The 12,989-nt window shown below is 37.0% G+C and overlaps 1 protein-coding gene across 1 annotated transcript in view; it reads right to left on the bottom strand.

Annotated features, from left to right (window-relative positions):
* Positions 1-793: 793 nt before the first annotated feature.
* The window catches only part of LOC146907399 (laccase-17-like), a 39,078-nt gene continuing 26,882 nt past the window's right edge, over positions 794-12,989 (bottom strand). Inside the window, exons 6-7 of the mRNA XM_085723533.1 lie at positions 1,487-1,969; positions 794-1,025 (exon numbers count right to left, since the gene is read on the bottom strand). Of these exons, the coding sequence (XP_085579659.1) occupies positions 895-1,025; positions 1,487-1,969 (614 nt within the window). The 3' untranslated portion in view covers positions 794-894. The remainder of the gene's footprint in view (positions 1,026-1,486; positions 1,970-12,989) is intronic.

The following is a 12,989-nucleotide window of genomic DNA, read 5'->3' as shown; positions in this document are numbered from 1 at the left end:
TTGGGAGTACGAGAATCTGAAATACGTATGTTTTCTAGTTGTGAGATTCCATATCGGTTTAGTATAGTTAAAGTAGGCTTAATCGCATGTTTGATCCTTTATGTTTATTTTAAGTTTCAAGTTGGTCCCTTACGTGTTTAATTAGCTGTTTTATTTTGGATCGGTTTATATGATACTCGTGCAATAGATTGTCTCCTAAGATCATATAGATTATGTATTTAGTGATTTGGACTGTTTGTTTATACCTTTTGTTTTGTACTATGAACCAATCAGTTAATAAATTTTGCTGCTTAGATAATAAGTATAACAATAATAGTAAATTTTAATAAAGAATATTCACTCAAATCAAAGAATTACAATTTCAATGTCAAGAAGACATCATGTTTAAATAAAGGGTTATGTTAACTTGTGCCCCTATGGCACATGTTAAGTAATCTAAAAAAAGAAACTTTGCATTGAAAAACATGATATTTTAACTTTGGGGAATGTTATCTTGTGCCCTAAAGGCACAAGTAAAGAAGCCAAAGATAGAAATATTTTGTTGGAAATTGTGCATTCAATATTCTAGAAATTTGAAATCTTATATTTTTAAGACAAAATTTATTATTTAATTCCATTTTTAGATTCTTAACATGTGCCCTGCGGGCACAAATTAACACTACCCTTTAACTTTCTAGAAGTTGACTACACGACTTTTGATGCGTATATTTCCTTAATGAGTTTCTTAACATGTGCCTTTAGGGCACAAGTTAACATTTAATAAATTCCCACCCAGAGTAGCCTCAACTCACAATTTAAAAAATAAGGTAACCAATGAAAAACGACACCTCCGCATTGAATTACAGAAAGGGCAAAAAATTGTTGAATCAAATTAAAGTCAAAATCAAATTGAAGTTAACACTTAGGAAGATCAGCTGGAGGTGGAAGCACCTTCTGATTTGGTAGCTTTCCATCCAAAACAATCCATGCCATCTTTAGACCCCAGCTTGTATGTACTTCCAGGTGACAATGCATGAACCACACCCCTGCACACATAATTAAACTTTATGTAATCCCTTTTATTTTATGTTAATTATGACAATGATGTAAAACATTTTTTTTTCCGCATTAACCCTCTCCGGTTCTTAGGGTAAAGGGTCCGAGTAACCGGAAATTTTATAGAGGTATTAAAGTCTGATAAAAAATTGTTCACCTATGAATCGAACTATGGTGCTCTTTATTGATTTAACCTTAACCAATTGAGCTCAGTCGCTTGAAGAAAAACTATTGAACATAATTATGAAGCATGAACACTCCTTGGATTAGGCATGTCTTGGTGTCAGACACGTGTCGTGTCCGACACCGACACTTGTAACTACACTGAATTATGTGATTTTTTCAAATTATTAGCTGTGTCGGCATGTCAGTGCCGTGTCGTGTCTGTATCCGTGCTTCATATTACATAAATGTAAATTTTGAGATTAATATGAATAAATTATGAACTAACCTGGATTATCTGCTAGGAATCTGATAGCAACCCATCCACCAGATGGAACACCAACTGTATTCCTTTCAACAGGATCAACAAGGTTAAATTTTTTAGGATCCTTATTTGAATCAAAGTTACCAAATCCTTGTCCAACAACAAAGAAGTTAAATCCATGCAAATGAAGAGGGTGACTTTCAACACCGAGAATACTAGTATCTTGCAGCACAAGCTCCACACTTGTGTTAAAAGGAAGAACCACAACCTTTGTTCCATTACTCACCATAGTGTTATTCGGCGGCGTGCCGGTATAATTGAATGGATTCAAAGGCTTGCTTGGGAAATCAGTGGTGTAAATTCCATTGTTTTGTCCAAAGAAATGGGATTGTAGAAGTGCTGTGGTTGGCATTGTGAAAGAAACATTGTTCACTGATGCTGCAAACATTGTTCCATTTGGTCCTTGACATGTTTGGTTCTTGTTTTGGCAAGGATTTGTACCAAGTCCTACTGTCAGGGCCGTTCCAAAGTATTTGGAGGCTCGGTGCTGAAGTAAAATGAGGCTCGTAATAAAATAAAGATGTATTTATTTTAAAAGAACAATGTTCTATTTAAATTTTTTAAAATATAAATACAAGGTGGCGTATATATGCGGTACACCCAAAGGTGAAAATCACTACCATATACATGAGGAACCTCAAACCACCCTCCCAAAAAAACACCCACCTAACAACAAAAGTAAGAGGACTCAATTCTGATAGTCCTAAAAGAAAACAGCAAAAAAGGAAAGTGGAAACCTGCACAGAACCACCAAAAACCATGCGTCCACAAAGCTGGCAGCAAAATGAGTCTTCATTCACACCAAAACGAAATTACCATTCCTATTTAAATTGAAAATGAAATCCGTAAACATAAGAAATTATCATCATTGTAAATAACACAAATAATATCCATATTTTAATAAATAATAAAAAAAATACAAGTTCAGAAAAATACCTTTATCGACGTTCTAGGTACTAAAACGAGTCTTCCTACTCGCTTTTACTAAAGCAAATTGATCAATCAACTCTTCGTATTGTATATTTCGCAACATAGCACTCTCAATTGCTATCATTGCTAAGCCATTAAGTCTTTCTTGTAGCATGGTAGACCTCAGATAAGACTTCAACAACTTCAACTTTGAAAAACTTCTTTCTGCGGAGGCAACTGTCACGGGAATTGTCAATAAAATTCTATATGCAACAATTGTATTAGAAAAACAACTCGCGCCTTTCAAAAATCTTAAAATCTGAATAGGTCGCATTTCTTCTTCAGGCAAGATATCCTTTAGTGACCTTAACTCCAGATATAGTTCTCTCCCATCAATATCAGAATTCTCATTATGTTTTAATGCCTTCTCAAAATTACTACAACAAGACTCCAAAGTAGCATTATCCAATGATTTAAACTTGTCAGAAGTCAACAAAAAACCAAAAACAGCTTCATATTGTTGGAATTGTTCAAATCTCTTATTAAGAGATACAACAGCTTGATCAACAAGGCAAAGAAAGTAATTAACCCTAAAAGATTCTTCTTCAGATTGCTCAACCAATGGGGTATTCAAATCCTCATCAAACTGCCTTTTTCTTCGAATTATGCGCCTTTGAGGAAATACTGGGTCAATATTCAATCCAATAGCAACTTCTGTAGCATCATCCAAGGCTTTCTTAAAACCATTTTCTCTATATTTCTTAAAAAAAGAAATCAACTCTTTTATTTTTGACATAGCAACATCGATAAGCATATCATCTGACTATAAGAGCTTGCTAACCAAATTAATTGCTGATAATATGTCAAACCATATAATTATAGATACTATAAACTCAAAATCACCAAGTTCATGTGTTGCTAAAGATTTAGCTTCACTTTTTATTTTAGAATCAAGATCTTTTTCTGACACTTCAAGTAAAGCTTCAATAAAATCTGACATTGCTGCTCTTATAGCTTTGACACTTTCTATATGACTCTCCCAACGAGTGGATGACAATGATTTTGGAGTCAACCCTTTTAAATTATCTTTCAAAATTTTCCATCTCTTAGTAGAGTTGGCAAAAATAGTATAAATGCGTTGAACAACTCCAAAAAAATCTTTAGCTTTACCACATGAGTTAGCCATATCACACAATGTCAAGTTAAGACTATGGCAACTACAAGGAGTATAAAAGGCTCTTGGATTTATATCTAAAAATCTCTTTTGTACACCTTGATGTTTTCCTTTCATATTTGACCCATTATCATAACCTTGTCCTCGCACATCAAGGATGTCAAGATCAAGATTTTTCAATTCATCTTGTAAAACATCAAAAAGCCCTTGCCCAGTTGTATCATTCACATTCAAAAATCCTAAAAAAGACTCCTCAATGCTAACAGAATTTGAAGAAACATCCACATATCGTATTATCAGAGACATTTGTTCTTGGTGACTAATATCAGGAGTACAATCAAGTATCACTGATGTTTTATCTTGGTTTTTGGGTGTCAAACATTGATTACGTTTGAACCTTTTAAACCGGTGATATCTTATTTTTTCTTGGGAAGGGAAAAAGTAAGCAAAACCCTTGAGAATCGAGGTCCGGGAGTTGTTTTCGCTACGGGAAGGTGTTAGGCACCCATAACGACTATAGTAACCTATAGGAACCGTCTTTAATTTCTACGCGCGCGCTTTATTTCTAAATGCTATTTTGAAAAGTGTTATTTATGCCTAAAAGTTTCTAAGTGAAGAATTGGAGGGAGAAGAATGTGTTTGAATTTTTATTTTAGTTGAATTGAAGGAATTTTGTTCCTTGCCTACGTACCCGTTTAAGGGATCAAATCCACCGTAGTTCTCTCTCAAAAATGTTTTTGTTTTAGTTGGTTGATTTTAAGTTTGAAAATGGGATTTTGAAGAATAGAAAGAGGCCTCAAGGGCATGAGATTGGAAAATAGTGAGGTTGGATTAGTGAATTGCAAAAGAAGTCAAAGTTTGATTATTTTCATTGAAATTTGATTAAGAAAATGGAAAAGAAAATACAATGGGATATTGGATCCCAAGGTTTATTTGGAAAAGGTTTGAGTGAAGTTGTTCACATTTGTTTGGAAAAATTGGGTTTTTTCTAAGTATAAGTCCTAGGCATTCATCTAAACATACAATCCTAAACATTCATCTAAACATGCATATTCTAGCTATATAGTGGTGTGTGTGCATGTGTCGGTGCTTGTGTCGGTGTACATCATTAGAGTCCATTGTCCTTTACATCACACCCTAGATACATTCTATGGCCTCTTTGCCAAGAAATTAAAAGCATAAAAAAATATTACAAGATCCCTAAGTCTTTACATGCTAAGTCTTGGCAAAATTTAAAGTGCAAGAAATTAAAGTGGAGAAAGAGATGAGATATGGAATGTTTATGATGTATGAAACATGAAACAAAAAGAGTTAGTAGCACATGATAATATCAAGAAATAAGAGCAAGGAAACATCATTATAGCAAAAGCAAGAAAAATATCACAAAACATGGCAAAAATAGTGCGAAATAGGCCTAAAGATTCATCAACAATGCAAGGCTTGAACAAGGCCTATAATCCTCATGTCTTAACAAGTCCCCAAAGAGTGTCACATCAGTTTTCACAAGGAGGATTAAAGGAGTGTAACATGTCAAGCATTTAGGACAAAAATTAGGCTTATTCCACATTATTTATTCACACACAAGCTTGTAAAACAAGTAATAAAGCACAAAAATATTCACATGCAGTAGCATACACATTTAAACAGTAGAAAAAATATCACAAAGTCACACATCATAGATCACAAACACATATCAAGCATTGGAATGGAAATCAAACAATTTTCACAAGTTTTCAATACGAAACATCACAAAATAGCGAGAAAAACATCACATTATTTTTTCCAAGTTTTAATATGCAAAAATCATCACAAAAATACTACAAAACTATCAAGAAATGTGTATGAAAATTTTTAGAATTTTTAAAGAATTTTTAGACACAAAAACATATAAAAACTTCACAATTTTTAACAAAAATAGTAAACAATTGACAAGAAAATACCACATATTTTTTAATCAAGATTTAACACATGACAACATCACAAAAATGTCAAGAAAATGATCAAGAACACATAGAGATTTTTTTAGGATTTTTATAGTACAAAAATAAGCATGCAGGGGTGTATATAGCAGTTTTTAGCAAGAAACGCAGGAAACAGGGGGGGTGCAGGGAGCAAATCTGTAGAGAAATGAAACAGAAATGAAAGAGGAGTGCTGGGCCTGGCATGGAAAACGAAAATGGGCTTATGGAGGAGGCATATAAATGCAATTTTGCTGCAAAAAGACCTCATTCATTCTTGTTCTCCCTCTCTCTAAAAAATCTGCTCTCACTTCTCTCTAAAATACAGTCCGCCGGAGAAGATGAAGAGTGGTGGCCGGAGTTGCTCCGACGCGGTGGTCGGCCGGAGAGCCGCCGCGTCGGAGCTTTTTTTTTTGTTTTTTTTTCGAAAATTTTTATATCAAAAGGCTCCACTCCTTCTCCTCTTCTCGATTCTCAATTCGGATTTTCAAGAAAAGGCTTCAATCTTTCTCGATCTAACAAGCAAATATCAAGAACAAAAGAAAAGGAGAGATATACCTCTGTTTCGGATTGATTCGCGATAGCTTGTGTTGTTGTCGTTGAGCTCCGATCTCGCCTTAAAACGGTTGCACTTTCTTCTTCTTCCTCCTTCGCGAATCCGGTTCGGATTTGTTCTTTCTCACGTCAACTTCGATTCTGGATTTTTTGTTTGTTGTTACACGCTACTCCGTTGTGTTGTTGTGTGGAAACCGTTTGAATGGATGATGATGATGATGATTGTTTGTAAGTTGTTGTGGCGTTAAGAGATGGATTTGGACAAGTTTTGTATTGAATTTGGTTGAGAATTGAAGGTTGTTGGAGTGGAGGAAAGTGGTGGTTATGGAGGTTGAAGATGAAGTTGTGGTGGTTAGAAGAGTTTGAAGATGAAGTTGTGGTGGTTAGAAGAGTTTGTTATGGTGGAGATAGAGGATGAGAAAGTTTGTTAGAGGTGGTGGAAGAAGTTTGATGGTGGTTGGAGGTTGTTATGGTGGTGGAGATGGTTGTTAGAGTTGGAGGAAAAGGTAGTTACGTGAGAGAAGAGAAAGAAGAAAGAAATTGCTTTTTTTTATTTTGTGATTTTTGTGGAAAAAATGATTGGTGAAAAAAGATTCATTGACCCTTTGACCAATTTATAGACTAAGTCATTAGCCTTGGACCAATAGGATAGAGACATGTGGCACTTGACTTGTAACAAACTTTTGAGGACCAATAGCATTTGGACACATGGCACTTGGACTCTAACAAACTTAAAAGGGATTAAAATGTAAATACCAAAAGTACGAGAACTAAAATGAAAATTAAACTAAAATTGAATTGAAAAAGTGAATTGAAAATAAACGTAAAGCGAGACGATTAAAAACAACAAAGCAGATTAAAATGAAACAGAGATATCATGTGAAATGACCAAAATGCCCCTGGAGGCTTAAAACGACTAAAAACGACTCAAATGCAATTTTAACGATTTCTTAACAAGGAATTAAAGCACAGACTCATACAAGTAAAATTAAAAGACTCAGAGACAATTTTAGAATTTAAACAGGGTTTTAACGCATGAAAAGACTAAAATGCCCCTAGGGGCAAAATTGACTCAAAATGACTTCAAATGCAATTTTAAAATGGATTTTGACATAGAATTGAAATGAAGACTTATTCAAACTATTTGAAAGGACTCAAACAAATTTTCAAAGATTGAAAGAAATTTTAACATAGGAAATGACTAAAATGCCCCTAGGGGCTATACTGGCTAAAAAATGACTTAACTGATATTTTTTGAAATGAATTTTGACATGAGATTGAAACAAGGGCTTATACAAACCAATTTAAAAGACTCAAACAATTTTCAAAGATTAAAATGAATTGAATGCAGGAAATGACTAAAATACCCTTTTATGTGAATTTTGCAAATAACATTGAAATAAAATGCAGAGAAAGATGCAATTGATCAGAGACATATCAAATGACTTATAATGCAAGAAAAGAAGAATTAAACAAGTATTTTTAGGTCCAAAATTAGGGTATAACAGCTGCCCCTATTTAAGTTTCTTTGTCCGGGGAGTCAAGAGACGAAGTCTTAGAATTGACGGGACGAAGATACTTAAATATTAACATTTGCACTGCTTTTGGACATAAAAATACGTTTTCAGATTTTCAAAAACATGAATGCCATGCAACATTTCATTTATGAATGCAAGACAATCGAACCGGAATCTACGGGCTGTGTCGCACCACCAAGGGATTTATAGACATCAAGGTAGAAAGAACGGGCAACAAATAGACAGGTACAAGCTGTTCTTTGGATCGAACTTGCCACTTGACCGAGAAATACAAACAAGAGACGGGTACAAGCTGTTCTTTGGATCGAACTTGCCACTTGACCGAGAGATACAAACAAGAGACGGGTACAAGCTGTTCTTTGGATCGAACTTGCCACTTGACCGAGAGATACAAACAAGAGACGGGTACAAGCTGTTCTTTGGATCGAACTTGGCACTTGACCGGAAACATAGACATATAGGCAGATACAAGCTGTTCTTTGGATCGAACTTGACACTTGATTGAAAATACAAACAGATAGACAGACACAAACTGTTCTTCGGATCGAACTGGCCGTTTGGCTGGTAACAAAGCATAAGTTGGGTACAAACTATTCTATCGAACTTGCCGTTTGACCGGAAGCATAGGTATATGAGCAGGTACAAGTGGTTCTTTTTTGGATCGAACCTGGTGCTTGACCAGTAACAAGATACCAATTGAAAGTCTGGCTTAACAAGATACCAATTGAGGGTAAATTGTTATTGACTTGATTTGGAAATAGACATGACCATTTTTGTTGGCCCAAGAGTAGATTGAGAGTAAATTGACATTGATTTGAATTGAAAGTTGACATTGAAAGTTGAGATTAAACGGAGGCACAGACATAGAGATAGACATTGGATTGGAGAGTTGCAATTGACGTTGGAATTGGATTGAAATTGGATTGGGAATTGACATTGACATTGGATATTGACATTGACATTGAAATTGGGATTGAATATTGGAAATTGACATTGGAATTGGATTGAAATTGGAATTTGACATTGGAATTGACATTGGAATTGGAAATTGGCATTGGAGTTGGAATTGAAATTGGAAATTGACATTGACATTGTCATTGGATGTCAACATTGGAATTGGAGATTGACATTGACATTGTCATTGAATGTCAACATTGACATTGTCATTGGAGTTGAGATTGCTTCGAATTTGACAATTGAAATGGTTTGGAATTGAGATTGGGAAGTTGAGATTGCATCGAGTTTGACAATTGAAATTTGAGTTGAATTTGACAGTTTGACATTGAAATTGAGGTTAGGATTGACATTGGAGATTGGAAATTGCTTCGAATTTGACAGTTGACATGATTGGAATTGAGGTTGGAGAGTTGAAACTTGCATTGAATTTGGCAGTTGAAAGTTGGATATGCAACATGTATGTATGGTGTAGCAAGATTATTGGATGTATGAGCACATAAAATGCATGATTATGCATGTATGAATGCTTGAAATGCATGATTGATTGGCAGTTTGACAGAGAAATTTCACAAAGGCAGACAAGACATTGGAAGATTGGGCACGTAGTGGCTCGTGCTGCAACACATTCACAGGGAAAAAAACCTCTTTGGAGATACCGTCGTTGGGAGACGTATCAAAACCATGGCTGAGGGCAATAAGACTTGTAAAGGGAAGGACCCTTGGAAGGTTCTTGGACACAGTTCGCCGTTGCTAGGCGTGTCAGTGCTGGGTAAACATTGGATGTTCGCATCTGTGGTCAATGCTTTTCAATATTCTTTTCATTTTTCATTTTCAAACCCCATTTTTGCCTGAACCGCCCTTTCGGGTTTTCGATTCACCGGGGAGTAGAGATTCTTTTCATTGCCCCATTTTTGCCTGAATTGCCTTCATAGGTTGTCAATCAGCGGGGTGCTCATTTTTGCCTAAGCCGCCCTTTCGGGTTTTCAACTTAGCGAGCTTTTCATTTTCATTTTTTCATTTTCATTCTGTTTTTCATTCTTGCCATTGACCACAGATCATCCTGGGGAGTAACCTGCTCGTAACATGTATTGAAATAGACATTGACATTCATTCATTCATGCATGTTTCATTGAAATGTACCCTGTTGCTCAGGTTTGTTTCAAAATAGACAGAAAAAGATTTTTCAATTTTCAAAAGATGTTTGTTTCAGACATTGACATTATCAAATAGAAAGAGAATATTTTGTATATAGCATTGAAAGTAGAAAGAAAAGTAGAGTTTCAAACAAAAGCACAGGCTCAAATTGATGTAGAAGAGTGAAAGCCAGCCAAGGGCATGACTCCACGGATTTACAAAGCTTGGAAAATGGTAATTTTATTGGTTGGTGATACATTGAACACGATGACCGCTACATTTCATAGAAATTTTGAATTCACAAGTACAGAAGTCTCTGATGAAGACGATCATTGACAGTTGTAGATGCCCCAAGGGGTGATGGTGATTTGCCAGATATAGTTACTTGTCTTTTATTGTCAACCTCATTTTTGCATGAACCGCCCTTTCGGGTTTTCGGCTCATCGAGGCGCTCATTCTTGCCTGAGTTGCGTACAACCTCAGCGAGCTCTTTCATATTCATTTTTTTGTCCCTAACTTTTGCCTGGATCGCCCTTTCGGGTTTTCGATCCACCGGGAAGCGCATTTTTGCCTAGGCCGCCCTTTCGGGTTTTCGACCTACCACGCTGTTCTTTTCTTTCTAGACAAAGTATTTCTTGACTATATCGGCATTAACAGGATTTGGAAGCTCAACACCATCCATGTGCGTAAGAATCAAAGCACCACCAGAGAAAGCCTTCTTGACAACATAAGGACCTTCATAGTTAGGTGTCCACTTGCCCCTTGGGTCGGGTTGCTGGTTTATCCTTCTTTTCAATACAAGTTCGCCTTCCTTGAATTCTCGAGGTCGGACTTTCTTGTCAAAAGCATTCTTCATTCGCACTTGATACAACTGTCCATGAGCCAAAGCATTCATACGTTTCTCTTCAATCAGATTCAATTGATCATACCGACTTTGACACCATTCAGCCTCGGTTAATTTGGCTTCCATGATCACTCGAAGAGATGGAATCTCCACTTCCAGAGGGAGAACTGCTTCCATACCATATACCAGAGAGAAAGGGGTTGCCCCGGTTGAGCTGCGCACTGTAGTACGGTAACCATGCAAGGCAAAAGGTAGCATTTCATGCCAGTCTTTGTAAGTAGTGACCATCTTCTGAACAATCTTCTTGATGTTCTTGTTAGCGGCCTCAACTGCACCATTCATCTGAGGTCTATAAGGAGAAGAGTTGTGATGTTCAATTTTGAATTCTTCGCATAAAGCTTGCATCATACTATTGTTCAGATTGGAACCATTGTCAGTGATGATCTTGTTGGGAACACCATATCGACAGATGATGTTATTCTTGATAAACTTGACAACCACTTGCTTGGTCACATTTGCATAGGAAGCAGCTTCAATCCACTTGGTGAAATAGTCAATCGCCACTAGAATGAAACGATGTCCATTGGAAGCTTTTGGCTCAATTCTTCCGATCATGTCAATGCCCCACATAGAGAAAGGCCATGGGGAAGATATAACATTGAGAGCGTGTGGAGGCACGTGAATCTTGTCAGCGTAAATTTGACACTTGTGGCATCTTTTAGCATGTTTGTGGCAATCACGCTCCATGGTTATCCAGTAATAGCCGGCTCTTAACAGTTTTCTTGACATGGTGTGACCTGAAGCATGGGTCCCAAAGGTACCGTCATGTACATCATGCATCAATTTCTCAGCTTCTTGTTTGTCAACACATCTCAACAAGACCATGTCATAATTCCTCTTGTATAGGATTTCTCCGTCCAGAAGGAATTTGCTAGCCCATCGCCTCAAAGTCTTTTTATCCCTGTTGGACGCACCGGATGGATATTCATGATTCTGCAAGAATTGCTTGATGTTGTAGTACCAAGGCTTTTTGTCATTTACATCTTTGTCAGCTTGATCTGGCATATTTTCAATAGTAAACACATGAGCTGGTCTATCAAGACGTTGTACTTTGATTACAGGAACATCGTTCCAGTGATTGACACGAAACATGGAAGACAAAGTAGCAAGAGCATCAGCCATCTGATTTTCATCCCGAGGGATGTGGTGCAGCTCCACCTTTGTAAAGTATGTCAACAGACGTCTTGCATAGTCACGGTATGGGATCAGCTTCTCGTGATGAGTCTCCCATTCACCTTTTATCTGATTAATAACAAGTGCAGAATCTCCATAGATGTCAAGGTGTTTGATTCTCAGGTCAAGGGCTTCTTCAATGCCCAAGATGCATGCTTCATACTCAGCTATGTTGTTTGTGCATTCAAAAGTTATTCGAGCAGTGAAAGGAATGTGGTGCCCCTGCGGAGTTACAATGATGGCCCCAATTCCTTTACCATAAGCATTAACAGCACCATCAAACACCAATCCCCATTTGCTATTGGGGTCCGGCCCTTCATTGATCAGTGGTTCTTCACAGTCTTTCGCTTTCAGATACATAATCTCTTCATCGGGGAAGTCAAACTTAATTGGCTGGTAATCATCAAGAGGTTGACAAGCAAGATGCTCAGCAAGGATGCTTCCTTTGATTGCTTTCTGAGCTTTGTACACGATATCATATTCAGATAACAACATTTGCCAACGTGCAATCTTTCCAGTAACAGCAGGCTTTTCAAAGATTTACTTGATTGGATCCATTCGGGATATCAACCAAGTTGTATGATTCACCATATAATGACGCAGGCGTTTGGCAGCCCAAGCTAAAGCACAACAAGTTTTTTCAAGCATTGTATACCGAGTCTCACAGTCGGTGAACTTCTTGCTCAGGTAGTAGATAGCATGCTCTTTCTTACCAGTCTCATCTTGTTGACCGAGAACACAACCCACTGAATCATCTAACACTGATAGATACATAATCAAAGGCCTTCCTTCCACTGGTGGGACAAGGATAGGTGGCTCTAACAGGTATTCTTTAATGCTATCAAAAGCTTCCTGACATTCACCATTCCATACAACAGGCTGATTCTTTCTGAGCAATTTGAAATTTGGTCCACAGGTAGTAGTCATGTGAGATATGAATCTTGAAATGTAATTCAGACGTCCGAGGAAACCTCTGACTTGCTTCTCAGTTTGAGGGGCCGGCATTTCTCTGATGGCTCGGACTTTGTCAGGATCAACTTCAATGCCTCTTTGACTGACAATGAAGCCTAGCAACTTTCCAGATCTTACCCCGAATGTGCACTTATTAGGATTCAATCGCAGCTTGTACTTTCTCAATCTTTCAAACATCTTTTTCAAATACACA

Source organism: Medicago sativa, chromosome 7 (genome assembly GCF_051527215.1).
Source record: "Medicago sativa cultivar Bolivia chromosome 7, Bolivia_mono, whole genome shotgun sequence".
Taxonomy (NCBI): Eukaryota; Viridiplantae; Streptophyta; class Magnoliopsida; order Fabales; family Fabaceae; genus Medicago; species Medicago sativa.
The sequence above is the reverse complement of the archived record's forward strand: the minus strand, read 5'-3'. Positions and strand labels throughout refer to the sequence as shown.